The following is a 17,352-nucleotide window of genomic DNA, read 5'->3' on the forward strand; positions in this document are numbered from 1 at the left end:
GAAGCCCTAGATCGAGCTATCTCTCCTGTGAGTTTCTTTTTCAATATACTTTTTTCAAGAATGATTGCTTCCATAGCACCACGCTAATTCACTTTTCACCAGCTGTCTATAGCATGAAGCGAGACAAAACCACCTGACAAGCTTACCTGTGAAAAGTGTATAATCCTTGCGGTCAGCTCAGGCATTTCCTATAATTTTCAGTACTCCCATGAAGTTGATAGCCAGGTTATGAAAACACACGTTAAAAATCTGCCTTCTCTGAATGCACAACTATGAAAAATGGGAAAACATTTTTAAAACTTTGTTGGCAGAATAACTGTTAAGGATTTCATGCTGAGACATTTCCTAGTTTCCCAGCTGAATGTTGCTAAACATGTCTGGTCTCTTTCAGCTTCTCAGGAAGGGTTTTCTCTGAAGTGTTGACACCTGGAACAATCTCTGAAAGAGTTATTCTGTCCAGCTATCATGGTATTATTTTTCTAGTAGTTAGAAGTACTTTTCTAGGACCTTCTTAAAGGCAGGTTGATTTGGGGTGATGCAGGTGATGTCATTTACTCTTGTCCTGTCCCCATAATCCTGCTTCATGACCCAGGGAGTTTGCAGCTCGAGGTAATCTATTATTACTAGGTCATTTGTCAAGTGTGTTTTTAGAGCTTGAGAGAGAGGGAAAAGCCTCATTCCTATGGATTCACTTCCAGGCTATTTAAAAATCTTGTAGTTAAATCGATATGAAACCTAGGAGATGCTCTTATACGTATATTTATATTTATAAACATATTTTTATATATATTAAGCACAGTAAATTGTATGGTGATTTGAACCCAGCAGTAGGTTTAAATAGTAGTTTGGTAATAGTAGTTTATATAAATTCCCTCTTAGCTAAACTCAAACTGCTAGAGAGATTAATTTTAAGTGTAACTAAATGTTTTTCCACTGGCTTAAATAAAATAATTTAAATTAATTACTGTTAAGGAACTCAGGAGTATAAACAAGAGTTTAGAAAAATATTATTGGAGGGAAACACCATGTTATAATCTGCTAGACTAGATTTGCCACTATTGTGATGAGGAGAGGCCATTTCTGTTTATCAGGATTGATGTATACTCTGTACCAGCAGTTCAGCAGCAGCAATTAAAAAGTCATGATCCTTTAACAGCTTTAGAGGCAATGTTGCTCTTACAGGAATGAATAAGCATACACAGGACCCAGCAAGAATTTTTTGTTATGCCTCTAGAACTGCCCTGCAGTTTTACTCCCTTTGTAACTGCCTTCAGCTATTCATCTATGCATAATTTCGTTGTATCCAGTTTCACATAACAAGGAATATGTTTTTCCTTCCTTTTTAAATGTAAGTTGTATGTTCTTACTTTCCATCAGAAACATTTCCTTTTCAGATCCCGCACAGAGGATAAATATCCTCATAGTGTTTTAATACCCAATGACAGGACAAATATTTTACAAAGTTCACTGCTGATTCCATAGAACATATACATACAATGCAGATAAATATTTGCACATAAGTCATACAGAAAATGAAAGCTCAAACACGTTCAAAATATAATTTTAAGCTTAAATAGATTCAAAGACTACAGAGGAAATTTGGAAAACTCCCATTAATTTCTGCAGCCTTCAGATTAGATCTTAGGGCATGGATCATGCAAAGTACTTAAGTATATCCTCAGCTTTAACCATGTGGGTAGTTCCATTGTCTCCAGCAGAGCCGCTCCTTGTTCTCAAGCACATGCCTGGTGAATGGCTTTGCTGAATCGAACTTGGAACATAAGTTCACAGTCATCCTGGCTCTGTGTTGCTTTATCAACTATGACATATCAATTGATGTTGGAAGCGCAATTTCTTGACCTGTTTAAAATAGTGGGAGGGTAGCACTATTTCACTAGTCCTGTTTCATGTTTCAAGGTTTTGCTAAAGACTGAGGTAGAAAACCATGGGACTGTGATTCAGAAGATTTATTTTTTTATTCTGATACTGATTCAATGCATGATTTCAGGTGGCTCCCTTAAGTGTGGCAGAGATTTCAACTTTCAGAGCCTATTACCTGTGTGTAGGGGGCCACAAAACCCAGAGACAGAACCAAAAAGTCACCTTCCCCTGTTCTTCACACACTGATTACCTGAAATTAGTTTATTAGAGCAGTTATTTTTTTCTTGCTTGCACAGCAACTTATTGCAGTAGGTCATTTGACTCAATACGTGAAAGCAAGGTCTTTTAGATGATGTGGGTAATCATAGTCTGCTTATTTCTGACACACAGGCTATTATTAATTATTTTAAAGGAAAGTTGATTTTGAATTCCCTGAAATGAATAAATACACTGGTAGGCAAGTGGTGTGTTCTGTCATGGCATTAACCAGCAATGAACCACAAGCAGGAGGGGAAGTACCTGAGGGCACTTTAGGCTCCTGTGCTGGTCCAGGACATAGACTTATTTCTAGCTAAAGGTATTCCTTTCTACACTGTGCACTTGATGCATCTCCAGGCCCTAACTTCACTTGTCACCCCCAAGTCCTTCAGCTGCTTGCAGATAACACAGGTGCTGCAACTGTCTCCTGGAGGCTGGGGAGTTCCAGTAAAAGGAGGGCTTGGGCAACCACATCTCTGCATGTTTGTAACAAGCCGTGCAACACAATCTGGGCATGAGGACAAGAAATGGCACAGAAAATGAAGAACAGTGCACACACTGTATTTGGGTTCTTTCTTGTGTGATACAGAAGCTTAACTTTTAACTGTAACTTGACTTTTTCTTTTGTTTGCATCCTGTTCTATAGTTATAAAAACATTTACTTTCTGTTAACTATTGGGAAAGCTGGGTGTGGTATACTCTTCAAATTTTTACCGTATAAATATTTGTGAGCTTAAGCCAGTGCTGTGTCTGTTTAAGCTTTCATTAGCACTTCCAGTGTAAGGTAACAGAAAGCAGTACTTCTGCCAAAGTAAAAAACAAAACAAAACAAAACTAAACTAAACTAAACCAAACAACCAAACCAAAACAAACAAAAAAAAACAAAACAGGCTAGCTATATGTCATATCACTACACAGTTTATCAAGAAGAGAGAATTATATTTAAATTTGTATTGAATGTCATGTCAAGACTCTAAGTCTCCATCCAATGTAAGCTGTTATTTCTTCACGGACAAATGCTAGTGGGAATTTCGTAGCCACTTCACACAGTTTAAAAAAAAAATAAAAGAGAAAAGTCAAATCCTCCTAATAACTCTGTATGAACAAAGAAGGTTTCTTGTTATTTCATAATCTCTGTGTGTGTTAGAAGTCATTGTCTTTAACAGAGTTGCATATGGTGCAGCAGTTTATGGGTATAGCAAACACTATACCTCTCTTAAAGCTGGCCATGCTGCTTATAGGGATATTTTCTGAACAAAGCAATTGACTGCTTGGCTGGAGAGTAGTCAAGATCCACCCCAAATGAAAATGTTTGCCTTCAGTTCTGCAGAAGTTGTGGGAGACAATTAACTGTGATCATACATACAGAGAGCAGTGTAGGGGAAAGGGACCTGGGGGTCCTGGTGGACAGCAGGATGACCATGAGCCAGCACTGTGCCCTTGTGGCCAGGAAGGCCAATGGCATCCTGGGGTGTATTAGAAGGGGGTGGTTAGTAGGTCGAGAGAGGTTCTCCTCCCCCTCTACTCTGCCCCGGTGAGACCACACCTGGAATATTGTGTCCAGTTCTGGGCCCCTCAGTTCAAGGAGGACAGGGAACTGATGGAGAGAGTCCAGTGCAGGGCAACAAAGATGATGAAGGGAGTGGAGCATCTCCCTTATGAGGAAAGGCTGAGGGAGCTGGATCTCTCTAGCTTGGAGGAGACTGAGGGGTGACCTCATTAATGTTTACAGATATATATAAAGGGCGAGTGTCACGAGCATAGAGCCAGGCTCTTCTCTGTGACAACCAATGATAGAACAAGGGGTAATGGGTACAAACTGGAACACAGAAGGTTCCACTTAAATTTGAGAAGAAATTCTTCTCAGTGAGGGTGACAGACACTGGAACAGGCTGCCCAGGGAGGTTGTGGAGTCTCCTACTCTGGAGACATTCAAGACCTGCCTGGACGCATTCCTGTGTAACCTCATCTGGGTGTTCCTGCTCTGGCAGGGGGATTGGACTAGATGATCTTTCGAGTTCCCTTCCAATCCCTAACATTCTGTGATTCTGCGATTCTGTGAAATACTGGCCTCCGAATTACTTTCCAGGTTGCATCATCTTACCTTTAACCTTCTACAGCCTTCCTGCAGCTGCTAAAACTCCTGTGCAGTCCTATAGGCCTGTGAAAATTTTTGTAGGTACCACTGGAGACCAGACCCATGGGAAGGAATAGGTATCAGCTTGTGCAAGAGTGTAAATAACTGCATTTCCTCCTTTGCTTTGCAATTCCTTCTTGTACTGATATTCACGGACCTTTTTTGGTGGACATAAAGAACAAACTTTGCGCTTAATACAACCTATGCTTAAACTAGTGGATTACTGTGCTCTTTGGTCTCGATAACTACAACTGTTTATAGCACCCCTCCCACCACTTTTTGTTCCCATTCCATGCCTTGGTTTCACAGGAAGGAAGCTTAGGGAATCTAAGCCAGGAGAAAGCCATCCAGACAGCTATAGCACAGAATTCCTAAATGTACCAGGACCAGCCCCCACTGCTCAATCCAAACTCTGCTAATTCCATTACTACATTGAGGAGGTAAACTACAGGCACGTATTTATGTATGTATCTTCAACTTGATTCGGAAATCCCAGAGCCAGCTGTAATTTCAGGCATCTCCCTGATGCCAAGTCTGTATGTAAGCAATTTTTCACACTGGAGCAAAAACTTTCACCACAACTGTCTCCGGTTTTAAGTGTTAGCTTATCAGAACCAAACAGAAGATTTATGGCCTGGCAGCAGTCTAGGATAGTAAATTTTTATACAGGGCTAACAAACAGTTTCAGGATAGGCAGGTTTTTTCCACAGTGGAGCAACACTGCCAAAAATAGACTGAAGTAGGATGAGGAATAAACCCATAAAGGTTTGTTTCCCCTTGCACCATGTCTGCATAACTACAGCACCCCACTATGCTGTGCTAGTTCTCCAGTTTCTGGAGAAGAGTGCAGCAATTGCAGTATGTGCTATGTTTCTCAAATCTGTCTTGTGTGTATTTTCTTCAAACCCTTTGTGCCCTGTACTCCAGCTCACCTTTGCAGTGCACAGGGGCCTTCCAGTAACCTGACTGCCTGACCCTACCTCAAACACCTTCACCGCAGCCTTTCAGAGTCCCACTAAAAGACTGCTGGCTCATTACACGCTGCTGCAAATGCACAAAGATGAGCAGCTGCATGTGACTGGTGGAATTACAAAGAACAGCAGTCTGCTGTAACTTCTGTCCTTGTGGCCATGCAGGAAAGAACTTGTCCCCAAACTGATTCCAGAAGCACTTTGCCATGCTCTGGAAGGTCCTAGGGAATCTGAGCTGCACAGACACGGATCTCATGGCCACATACAAGTAGCAAGTGATGCCACAGAGCGAAGACATGCCTGTAAGCATAAATATCAGAGCTCAGCTCTATGCAGTGTTACAAGTTCTGTTTCTTAATATGAAAATCAGTCCCTGATGATACATTTTTGATACCTTAAATTGGATATTCATTTGGAAAGTTCTGAGAGGAACAGCAAGTGATTTTTCTTGTTGCTGTTTTCTTTCTAATCTTTAAAAGGAACCTGTCTAAATTCCTCTCTAAAAGGAATTTTAGGACTGAAATGCTGACCATAATGTTTAGGCTGGCACTTCTAGGAAGCAGACTTTTATTGTGCTATCCGTAGCTGCCTCTGCTCAGAGACTTGTGTATGTATGTATGTATCTCAAATAAACAATTTCTCCTAAGGGAGCATTCAGGTTTCATGCTGCTGTCTTCTGCCTTTTTTTCCCTCTCTCCCCCATTCTTCCTCTCCCTCTTTTTTTTTTTTTTTTTTAATGGAAACTAATCTGTACAAAACCCAGACCTGAAGCTGCCTCATAGTAATACCCTACATTTTTCAGCATCAGTACACATAGAGCACATAGACCTCACATTTTGCAACGCACTAAGTTCTGTGCCAGTAGAACTTTTCATTATCAACAAAGGGCTTGTTGAATTTTATTCCACATTTCAGTGAATATGGAAAGTAAGTAAAGGCTTTTTTTTTCTGGTTTTTGGAGTGTTGTTGAGGAAGGAACTATAGCAAAACACTAAAAGCCTTGGAGAATAATTTTAGATTAAACCAATCTGTGTTTTTTTTAACAATCTTGCTCAATGCATTGTTGCGAAACTAGCCTACTTTCTAGTTGTACTTCGTTAGTTTCTGCTTTATTATCAGTATATTAAAATTATCTAAATTCTACTAGGGCTGAAGGTATGAGCCAGTTTAGTAATGCTATCTTGATATAGAATCACAGAAAAATAAAATCAAATGGAATAGATTGATACATTTCTTTTAGAGGTTCCTGTGTCCCTAATCTAGCAGTATCCTTCATGTACCTGGATGTAGCCATTAAAATCAATATATGAGAACTTGGAGATCTTGGGCATTTTTTCTTATTTAAATTGAGAACCCAAGTAAGAAGTCAAATCACTCAGCACCCTGGCTCCTCACGAGGTCTTCTGTGGTATCTGTGTAGTCACATGCAATAAATAAACCCCATGTGCAAACACCAAGAGCTTATCAAATTGGCCCTTTCCAATCAATTATTTAGTTACCAGCTGAAAGAACAGATGATTTTATTGTCATTTCCTTTATGGTTAATTCACTTGTAATAAAGAATACATGAAATACAGTCATATGACAGAGTTTTTTAATCTAGTGGAAAAAAAGAAAAAAAAAAATGACTCAGTGAGAAAGGGGGAAGTTAGAGTTCTAAAGGCCCAGGGATAATTGGCTGTGAATCCCCGTTTGGCAATTTGCACTATATATTTATTTTAGTGCATATAGTGTTTTCTTCCGGCAAACTCTGGAATTCTGGTGTAGGTTTATTAAGATAAATCCAGTTTAAATCAAAGGAGATTTTACCTGACTTGTGAGTCTTGCATGGAGTTTTGTAAGAAAAATAGGAGGAATGGGTCCATCCCTCCTTGTAAGTCTGGGCACCGGCACAGCCCGTGGCAGTGCTCCCGCGGGGACCCGCGGCTCCTGCCACCCGTGACTTTGTTCCCGGCGCAGAGCAGGGCCCCCTGCGCCCTGTCTGTCACAAGCCACGGGCAGTCTCTCAGCGGTGTCAGACCCTTGAAGCAGCTGCCCTGGCCGAAGCCACCTCCCGGCTGGTTCTTCGTTCCCCTCGCCTAGGGGATACGGTCCTCACAGCCCGCAGAAAGAACGGCGTGAGCACCCCTTGCCCAACGGGGAGAGAGCTCCGTGCGCTGCGGCGGCTCATTCAGGACCGCGTGGGCGCCCGGGTGCGCAGTCTGCTCCCGCCGCTCCGCCGGGCTCGGCTGCTCCCAGCACGGGCCGGGCTGTTCCCAGCAGCCTCTTGCCTCTGCCCCGCACGGACGAGACGCTGCCTCTGTGCCCGTGGCCGCTCGGCGGCGCTGGGGCCGCCGCGGGATCGGGGTTCACCCGCGGGGTCGGGATTCACCCCCGCGATCGAGCTTCACCCGCGGGGTCGGGATTCGCCCGCGGGATCGAGCTTCACCCGCGGGGTCGGGGTTCACCCCCGGGATCGAGCTTCACCCGCGGGGTCGGGGCTCACCCACGGGATCGGAGCTCACCCGCGGGGTGGGGGTTCAACCGCGGGATCGGGATTCACCCGCGGGATCGGGGCTCACCCGCGGGGTCGGGATTCACCCGCGGGATCGGGGCTCACCCGCGGGGTCGGGATTCACCCGCGGGATCGGGGCTCACCCGCGGGATCGGGATTCACCCACGGGATCGGGGCTTACCCGCGGGGTCGGGATTCACCCGCGGGATCGGGGCTTACCCGCGGGGTCGGGGCTCACCCGCGGGGTCGGGGCTCACCCGCGGGGTCGGGATTCACTCGCGGGGTCGGGGCTCACCCGCGGGATCGGGATTCACCCGCGGGATCGGGATTCACCCGCGGGATCGGGATTCACCCGCGGGATCGGGGCTCCCCCGCGATGAGAGAAAGGATCCCGCCCCCCACGCAGCTGCCGGCGCTACCTCGTGCCCAGCCCCTGCGCACGCCGCGCGGGGCGGGGCGGGGCCGGGCGGCGGGTCACGTGCTGGCGCTCAGCTGACCGGCGGGCGGGCGGCGGATGGCACCGGCGCGGCCTGCGGTCACGGTGAGCGCCGGGGCGGGCCAGGGGCCGCGGGGCGGGCGTGGCTGCGGCACCGGCACCGGCTCCTCGGCTTACTGTCCTTCTCCCGCAGATGAACGGGGCCCCGCAGGACGCGGCGGAGCCAACGCCGGTGTGGGAGCGGCCCTGGTCGCTGGAGGAGATCCGTAAGGGCAGCCAGAGCTGGTCCTTGGCCTCGGACGCCGGGGTGAGCGGAGCGGCCGGGCCTGAGCTTGGGGCCGGGGAGTGCGCGGGCCGCGGCGACCGCGGCCCCCCCCGGGGTTTGGGAGGTGTCGAGCGGGGCCGTGTGCGGGGCGGTGCTGCTGCTGGGCCCGCGCCGGGAAGGGCGCTGCGGTAGCGGCCTCCGGGCTCCGCCGGGCGGAACGCGGGGTGGGCAGCCCCGGGTAGGGCCCGGCGGTCGGCAGACTCTCCCGTTCCATTAACCCTCCGGTCTCTGCGAGAAAACTAAAAGGAGGAGTTGGCCCGAAAGGAAGTGCAGAATGAAGTGGAAAGAGAGTGGAATGAGACTTGGTCCTGGTGCTTTAGCCTAAACTGTGTGTGTTTTGATGCTCAGATGAAGTGTATGATCAGCGCTCCCTGTGTCATAAACGGTGCTAAAAGAAAAAGGAGTTGGATGCTGACTGTTGCTTTTCTCTGTTGTAAACAGCTTCTGCGTTTTCTGCAAGAGTTCTCACAGCAAACCATTTCCAGGACTCATGAAATCAAAAAGCAAGTAGATGGATTGATTAGTGAAACAAAAGCCACTGACTGTCGCCTTCATAATGTCTTCAATGACTTTCTTATGCTGTCCAATACGCAGTTCATAGAGAACGTGAGTATGTTCTTGTACGGCATGAAGTTTGTACTTCAAATGTTGGTGTTTCTTTCTGTAATGTGGACAAGTGATTTGGCTCGTTGGCAAGTCAGATGTTAGTTTAGAGATGAAGTGGCTTTTAATTGCTTTCTGTTAAGGGGTGTCCTAATTAATGAGTAATGCAATGCCAATGGTGGTAGATTCCCTTTTGTGTCTTCTGAGGTACTTTCCTTCCTTGTTTATATGACATGGAGATCAGAGTTTCATTTTTAGGACTGTGAACAAGGTGGGATCTCTGGGATGTCTTGCTGTACCTTTACAGGCAGCATGAATGTAGCATTTGGCTGTACTTGCAGTGTTATACAATGATGTCAGTTTGCCCATTGGTGTTATTTTGCACTAAAAACAGTTGGCATTAAAGGCGTTGGACTGCAGGTAGTTGTCTGTTATGTTTGTTTCACTTTATGAATATTACTGGTTTAGAAAGGTAAAAGCTAGATTTGAAAGCCTGTTAAAACATTGTATCGCTAGGAGCATATGAATAATGAAGATGCAGAGCTTTAATAGTCCTTCAAATTTGCGGGGGGTGGGTTTAGCACTGTGAGTTTTATCAGGTATGTTGTTCTTACTTGAGTTAATTTTGCTTGACTTTTTAGAGAGTATATGATGAAGAAGTGGAAGAGCCTATTCCCAAAGCTGATGTTGGAGACAAAACAGAGCAGGTAATTAACTTAAGCTGCCCTAAGTGCTGGCAGTGTGTTTGCAGCTCTTGTCTATCTTCTCATTTTCAAACTGATTATGTGGACATTTACAGCTTACAAACCAAACAGTTTCCATTTTCTTGAGGTCTCTTTGTTGAACAGTGTGTGTCATTCAAACATGAAGTTGACAGTAGCATGGGAGACTACTACAGTGTATGATAATTTGTTAAAGCCTCCCCAAGCTCGATACTGTGTCTAGTAGCCAAGATTTATGCATTGATTTTCAAATTTCTATGCATGTTTTTTTCAGCAAGACAACTGTGGCCTTGGGCCTTCTTTCTGGCTTCAAAGGTAGTGGGGGCTGCAACTCCCAGTGATAAAAACTCAGAGTGCTTTTTATGTATCTTACAGTCTAGGTGCATTGTACCCTAAGTGTTGCCTTGATGGGCTGGGAGCACAGAAAAGGTAGTACTCTGCTGCTGTGGATGTTTAGAACAACTCTGTTTCTTGGAGTGATAAAGATTAATTAAGTCAAGCAAAAAATGGTTCTGAAGGCGTCTCGTACATATAGTGGAAAAAGCTTTCATTGTACTGATTTGAAGTTAAAATTTTGCATGCATATTGCAATGAGATTGAGTCTTGAGTAAAATACAATTAGTGTGTTGTTCCTATTCCTAAAGGAAAAGACAAGGGAACAGAAAGAAGCTGATCTGATCCCCAAAATCCAAGAAGCAGTGAATTATGGGTTGCAAGTTCTGGACAGTGCATTTGAACAGCTAGATATCAAAGCAGGCAACTCCGACTCGGAAGAGGAAGAAAGTAATGAGAGAGTGGAGCTGATACTTGAGCCAAAGGTACAGGGGCCTATTCTTGCAGGGAGAATGGGTTTGGCTTTGTTGGAGCTGCTTTTTGCTTCTGTCGGCAGTATCCCTGTGTTGATATAAAGTTGGTATTCGTTACCTAAAAGAAAGATTTGATGACTATATCTGAAGAAGTGCTACTTCTGACCTATTCCATGTGTAGCCTGCTTGCCTTGCAGTTGGGTTAGCATTAAGGTATGGCACCCAAAAGGGAGTTATTAATAGTTTAATGGCAGTGAACTTGGAAAGGGAACTCTCAATTCCAGGTGGAGTAGGACCTTTACATTTCATGCTTTTTAGGTACAAACTGTATCTTCATAGGTGGTTTTTATTCTCCCAGTAATTAAGAACCTTAGGTGAAGGATTTGGGATAAGACTGATGCCTGCATTCTTTGCAAGTTTGGATCACACAAATAGAAGTAGCCTCCTTTGACTGTTAAAAAGGAATAAACCTCAGATGGCCCACCCAGTTGCAGGCTGACTTGATGCACATGTCTGGTGAGACTTTAAACAAGTTTGTATCTTCCTTGAGTTAAAACAAGGGGTGCAAGACTTCTGTCTTCATCAGCAATGTAGAGCTGTTCCTAAATGCCAGAAAGACGTGATGTTGTCTTTTTCCAGGATCTCTATATTGACAGGCCTTTACCATACTTGATTGGCTCTCAGCAGTTTATGGAACAAGATGATGTTGGCCTTGGAGATCTTTCTAGTGAAGGTATGTGCTGGAATTACCTATGTGAGTAACTGGTTCCTGATCTGAGACTGGTCTCACAGTTTGGGTTATACTGCATAGTGTTCTTGCATGTTTAGTTGCACACTGTAATTAGCTGGAGAAAAAAAAAATGCATCATGCTATGACAAACACTCTTCCAGTACGCAAAGCAATAACTTCTCAGTAACTTGTGCTCTGTATATTACAAACATGAAGTGCTTAAATTTCAGCAGCCTTTAGAGCCCTTACAAACCACTCTCTTTTCCACCTGATTTTTAGTTCTCTTCATAAAGCCTTTAAAGTAACTGTCAATATGCCTATTGACCACATTGCTCTGTGCACAGATGTCATGTCTTATCTTCATTTTTCTGTTTTCATTTAAAATAGAAGGATCAGTAGACAGTGATCGTGGAAGTGTAATTGACAGTGAAGAGAAGGATGAAGAGGTAAGTGACAAGTGACGGAGTACCAGCTACTTTGCACAAGTATTCATGAGTCCTTGATTGTGTGTGAGGCCATTAGCTACCTTGCTTTTTCACGTGAAGTCTTAAGATAATATTGCACAATGTCTGTTCCCTATGTTGGTTGTGGTAAATATGCTTTTCATTATTCTTATGCAGTAGTTTCCTCTGCAGCTTTTCAGAGGAGCAATAAATTGATATTGGCTCTAGCTGCCCCTCAAGGAGAATACTTCAAACTGAAGTGTTTTATTCTAGTCTAATTTCACTTTGTGAAGCAAATCAGATTCTTATCAAGAATTGCGTTTACTGGGAATGAGTCTGTTGTAAATTGCAGTTACAGAGAATGGGATGGAGACTAACTGGAGCAAGTATAAAGGTTAAGTAGGTGTCAATAATGCACCTCCAGGCTTTGCCTCATGAATCTGTTGCACTGAGCTATCAATTTCTGATGTGTTTTGTCTGCCTTGGCTGGGATGTCTCTGCTTTGTAAATGTACTGTGGAAGCACTCCCTTCTTTTGCCAATTAAAGTTAAATCCCTCTTGAGAGACTCAAATGCACTGTCAGATGGAGCCTGCGGTCTTTGCTAAATTAATGACTTCCCAGCGAGCTCCGTTCATAAAGATGGTCAGTGGTGGGAAAGCAATTAGTTGGTCAGATCATGATGATGAGGTCTGAATGTGTAAATCTATGCAAGTTCAGAATTTCTGAGCCCTCTCCCTTAACTGCTGAACAAAGTAATGTGTGGTACTTGTCTTTGGGTCTCTTGTGTTCCAGGAATCAGATGATGAATTTGGAAACCCTAGTGAAGATGACCAAAAGACGGTATGGTTATACACCCTGGTACATACCTGAAAGGCTTTCCACTTTGTGACACAGTGAGGATGCTAGAAAGAGGAGATAAGAGCCCGTGACAATTAATTATTAAAAACTTTGGTTAAACCTGATTTGTATAACTTCGGGTGGGAAGAGATGGCACTGTTGTGAAATTGAACCTGAGCTGGGCTTAAAGACATGCTTGCAAGCTATCATTAGATGCAAAGTGTATGTGGCATGGCATTGCCTGATTTGTATTTTCCTCAGGAATTACTTTGGAGCCATGAGAGTTCGAAGAATCTGCCCCAGGAAAACTAGGCTCCTGTGGGATTATTTGGTCTATAATTAAAATTCTAAACTTGCTATGCAGGAAATAAGAAACAGTGCAGTTTGGGTGTGACATGAAATTAAACATGTGAACAGTATTAAGTGTTTGAAAATTATGTCTGTTTGGATGATGAAGGAAAAGGGAAAAGAAATGTTTAGATTGAAAAATTCAAACCTGACTTCAGTCACTGATAGTGGGTGTAGTAGGAGAACAAATCTTACCATATTTAGATGTGCCACTGCAAAAGACTTTTACATGGGGATCCTCAATCTGAAACAATTTAGTGCCAAAAGAACGATGTTTCAAAAAGCAACCCTTTTTTAGTTGATCACAATGTTCCTGAGTTAAGGCTAAACACTGGGTCTTTAGTGGAGATGAGCTCATAAACTAAAGGAAGCCAAAGCAGTTCAGGCTTGTGTATAGTAGCAATACACTTCTTGTCAGGAGAGCCTTAGCGTCCTCAATTGTTTCTCTGGTCCAGAAATGTTCAGTGACGCAGCACAGGGGTGTTCTAGAGAATGCAGCAACTTGCTTGGAGTTAGAGACACTTCTTTCTTACCTCTCAAAAGCTGTGAAGTACCCCAAACTAGCTGAACGTATCCTTCCTTTCAGTAAGTTTGCTTTGAATATCTAAGCAGATGTAGTTTTGTGCTTGCCAGTTTCAGAAGAACACAACAGGGTGTTCTTGTTTTTTAGAGGACAGCACAGATGAGTGATGAAGATGATTATGAGGCTTGTGATCTCTTTGACTCTGAAAAAGAGGAAGACGAGGATGGAGACTTAGATGAAAGTACAAGACCTGTAAGTAATTGTTGTCTCCCTCGAGGGAGAGATTTGACTTCCCTCATGATAAATCTGTCCTTAAAGGGACAATAACGGTAGTTCTCAGTTAGCTGGGATGGGATCTTGTAGAGGGGGCCTGTAAAAATCCTGAGTGGTCTTTCAACATGGTTGTTCAGGCTTTACCCCTTTAAACAAGAGGACTCCTGCACCCTAAACTGGCATCAAAGCTGTCTTTAAAGGTCATTAAGAATTTACTTGTTTCATTTGTGTGTGGTAAATGCTTCTTGCTTGTCCTGCTCCCAAAATGAGGTGACAATAAAAATCATGTGATTGTAAGAGACTAGAAATGCATGCATAATCTCTTAATTGCTTTCTTAATAGAAAGCTGTATTACCTCTTCTAAGGGCTTCAATCAAAGTCTAGACAGGATATTGTACAAATGAGACTGTAGAATACAGTATTTATAATTGCAATTGCATCAAGTCGATAACTGGATTGTATATAAAGAATATGCTGTTATTTGTCCCTACTCCTCAGAAAAAGAAGAGGCCAACAACATTTGCAGATGAGCTGGCAGCCAGAATCAAAGGAGAAGTGCCAGCCAAACAGGATGAAGAGTGCTCATGTAAGTTAACTCTTTGGTTTTGATAAGTGCTAGTACTTGTGAGATAGAAGGAGACTCACGAGAGAGTTTGACAGGAGATTCTGTGTAACAATACATGAAGTTACACAGGTCTGTTATTTGAATATGTATTAGGTGAAAGCCCAACAAAAGCAATTAAAGACACTATTTTGTGTTTTGAGAAACCTCTTGGCCATAACGTATAGGATTGAATTGGAATTCAGAGTGTTATAGTAGAAAACACCTTGCTTTCAGGTAAGACAGGTCACTCCCTAAGCACACATATTATTGGAAAGGATTTTTCCTCCAATCTGATCCTGCCTCTGCACACAAAACTACATGTTTTACCTCATGTACTTCTCCCTGTTTCAACTAAGGATGTGGAAGCCCTTGGTCACTGTAGTTTTTCTGTGAGCTCTACAGTGGAAAACCCCTCATACAGTAGATTGATGTTTTCATGTGGTGTGGATTGTTTGTATTTTCTTCTTTGGGGCTTAAATGTACTGTGTTTTGAGGAACTTTTTCTTGCTGCTGTTTTCTGTGATAATTTAGACTAAATACTGCATTTACTTTGGTGTCATTCTCAAAGGGAGAGACCTCTGTCAAGTAGTTATTCTTGCAGCAAAGTAGCAGTGGAAAATAGTTGACTGAAATTAAGTTGGCTAAAAGTGCTTGTGAGCCTACTTTTGACTTGTAATTTTGAGAGCATGAACAGACAAGAACAGTTTGTTTATGTGTTTTTGCAGAGTTCAAACAACCAAGCTAGGTCTGTGGGTATCAGAATATAAAACATACCAGCTTACCTAGTTCAGTTACAGGGAAATCTTCCATTCATCGAAATAACCTTTTGATGGTAGCGTCATAGGAAATAAAACTCTGTCTTTACTTTTGGTAGCTGAATCAAAGTATAATATGTCTGTAGCCGTTTGAGATGCTCAAAGGTTCTGCAAGCTCTGTATAGGATCTATACCATCTGGAATGCTGTGTTGATCTCTGGCATCTCAGGTGCCACTAGTGTGTATGTGGGCAACTGTCTTGAACCCACAGTGCCTGACAGAATGATGCTATTACAATTTTAAGTCCTAATTTTAGAACCTTTACTTTGTAGAACTGCTTCAGTAGGCTGACTCATATGAAAACATATAGGTCAGCTATGCGAGATATTTTTTTTTTAGGTTCTTTTTACCATAGATTGGTAACAAGCTACAAGTAAATGTGGACTGTTTTATTTTTGCTTTGAAATTTTCTTCTTAAAGCGCTGCCATCAGGGACCAAAACAAGGAAAACCCTGAAAGAGAAGAAAGAAGTTAGAGTTCCATCAGATGGTAGGTTATGCTCCCCTTCTTGATTGTAATACATCACTTGTAATACATCACTTAGGAAATTGTAGCATCAAGTCTAGAAACTGGGTGGCATATCAGTGAGCTTCTTTCAAGGTGAGTGTGTAAACAAATCTAGGTTGTGATGTGCATGTAAAACAAGGCTAGAACAGGCTTACTGAGAGTTCTTCCTTAAATGTGGTGGTGGAGCAATGACATACAACCCAGTCTGTCTACAGCAGTTTTTCTGTGTGTGTCATGTTTGTAAGAGAAAGGTGATGGAATCAAACTAGTTTTTATTTTGGTTGTCTCTTAAATTGCTTTTCCTGAAACCTGGTCAGTCCCACCACAGTTCATGGTTCCTGTGCTTTCTAGATGAAGATGATGACATCTTCAAGCCTCCTAAGCTGACTGATGAAGACTTCACACCGTTTGGGTCTAGGGGTGGCCTCTTCAGTGGTGGAATGGGTCTGTTTGATGATGAAGAGGTGAGAATGCTGGAGAGGATAGAAACTGAGTGTGTATTCCTTTTAAAAACAAAACTAAAGATCTCCACTAATTCCCACCTCTGGAAAGCAGGGGAGGGAAGTAGCATTGTGTTGCTGGTGCTGTCCAAATGTAGTGGGACAGTGTATCTTTCCAATGGATAAACAGAACTACTTGAGTGAGGTACTTGTATTCCCCTTTGGCGCTAGTCTGCTCTAGTGGTGCTGATGAGGGATGCAAGTGTGGTTCTAGCATTACATTAGACAGGTTCTAATTCTAGCAGAGCTTACTCAGCACCTCACTTTTATCTGCGAAGATAAATAAAATGACATAAAGCTTGTTTATTGTAAAATCAGGTTTTTATTAAAATGCCTGTGAGAATACTGAATTTTGTCATTCTCTCTCCCTGGGTGTGTGAGAAGTTTGAGAGGAAAGAGAACGTGATGCCCTTCTCACTTTATCTTTCACATACCATATCCAGACAGTGATGCTGTTGGGCTTCTCTGTCTCTGGTTTATTAAAAGTTCCCTATTGCAATTATGCTGTGTTTTTTCATCTAGTTACTGTACAATTCATGGCTTACCTGCATCGGCAAGAAAGGTTCACCTTAAGCTTACACTTGTGCTATGTATCTAGGGCTGACTTGATGAAGGAAAAAGTATGTTTCTGACCTTATTTTAGCATAGTTTGTGCATATGAAAGGGGATAGAAACCCAGTGTCAGGGTTACTTAAGATTTAAGAATGTGATAGTGTATAACAAATTACTGCGTCTGATGTTGTCATGCAGATTATATGGTAATAGTCAAGGTTAGTCCAAAACAGTAGCCATACTGTTGCCTTTATGGGATGTTGTGTTCCTTGTTACAACTAGAACAGAAGTCAGGTGTTTCTTGGAGCAGAGGAGGCTATTAGACTGAAATTTGGAAGGAGGCCTCATGTACAGCTGATCTCAAGCTTACCATGCCAATCTACTAGAATATAGCCAACAAGCACCAAACAAGGGCATTGTGTGAAGGGAAGAGGATAGTTCCATGCAATGCTTTCCACCCAAACACAGTCTTTTTTGAAAAAAATGCTTTCTTTTTAAGTGGCAGCTAACAGCTTAAAATAAAAAAAAAAAAACCACCACACAAAAAAAAAGTAATCTGAAAGTGCAAGGCATCTTTGTGTTGGTG

General features: G+C 43.0%; 1 protein-coding gene across 9 annotated transcripts in view; it reads left to right on the forward strand.

Annotated features, from left to right (window-relative positions):
- The first annotated feature begins 8,168 nt into the window (after nucleotides 1–8,168).
- The window catches only part of LOC309440744 (WASH complex subunit 2A-like), a 37,284-nt gene continuing 28,100 nt past the window's right edge, over nucleotides 8,169–17,352 (forward strand). For all 9 annotated transcript variants that reach the window (XM_082054750.1, XM_082054754.1, XM_082054752.1 and 6 more), the window contains exons 1-12: nucleotides 8,169–8,282; nucleotides 8,371–8,484; nucleotides 8,944–9,108; nucleotides 9,747–9,812; nucleotides 10,472–10,645; nucleotides 11,273–11,366; nucleotides 11,751–11,809; nucleotides 12,600–12,647; nucleotides 13,663–13,767; nucleotides 14,287–14,374; nucleotides 15,628–15,696; nucleotides 16,066–16,178. In XM_082054750.1, coding sequence (XP_081910876.1) covers nucleotides 8,256–8,282; nucleotides 8,371–8,484; nucleotides 8,944–9,108; nucleotides 9,747–9,812; nucleotides 10,472–10,645; nucleotides 11,273–11,366; nucleotides 11,751–11,809; nucleotides 12,600–12,647; nucleotides 13,663–13,767; nucleotides 14,287–14,374; nucleotides 15,628–15,696; nucleotides 16,066–16,178 — 1,122 coding nt within the window. In that variant the 5' untranslated portion in view covers nucleotides 8,169–8,255. The remainder of the gene's footprint in view (nucleotides 8,283–8,370; nucleotides 8,485–8,943; nucleotides 9,109–9,746; nucleotides 9,813–10,471; nucleotides 10,646–11,272; nucleotides 11,367–11,750; nucleotides 11,810–12,599; nucleotides 12,648–13,662; nucleotides 13,768–14,286; nucleotides 14,375–15,627; nucleotides 15,697–16,065; nucleotides 16,179–17,352) is intronic.

The sequence above is a fragment of the Streptopelia decaocto genome (genome assembly GCF_964273445.1).
Source record: "Streptopelia decaocto genome assembly, chromosome: 5".
NCBI classification, from domain to species: Eukaryota; Metazoa; Chordata; class Aves; order Columbiformes; family Columbidae; genus Streptopelia; species Streptopelia decaocto.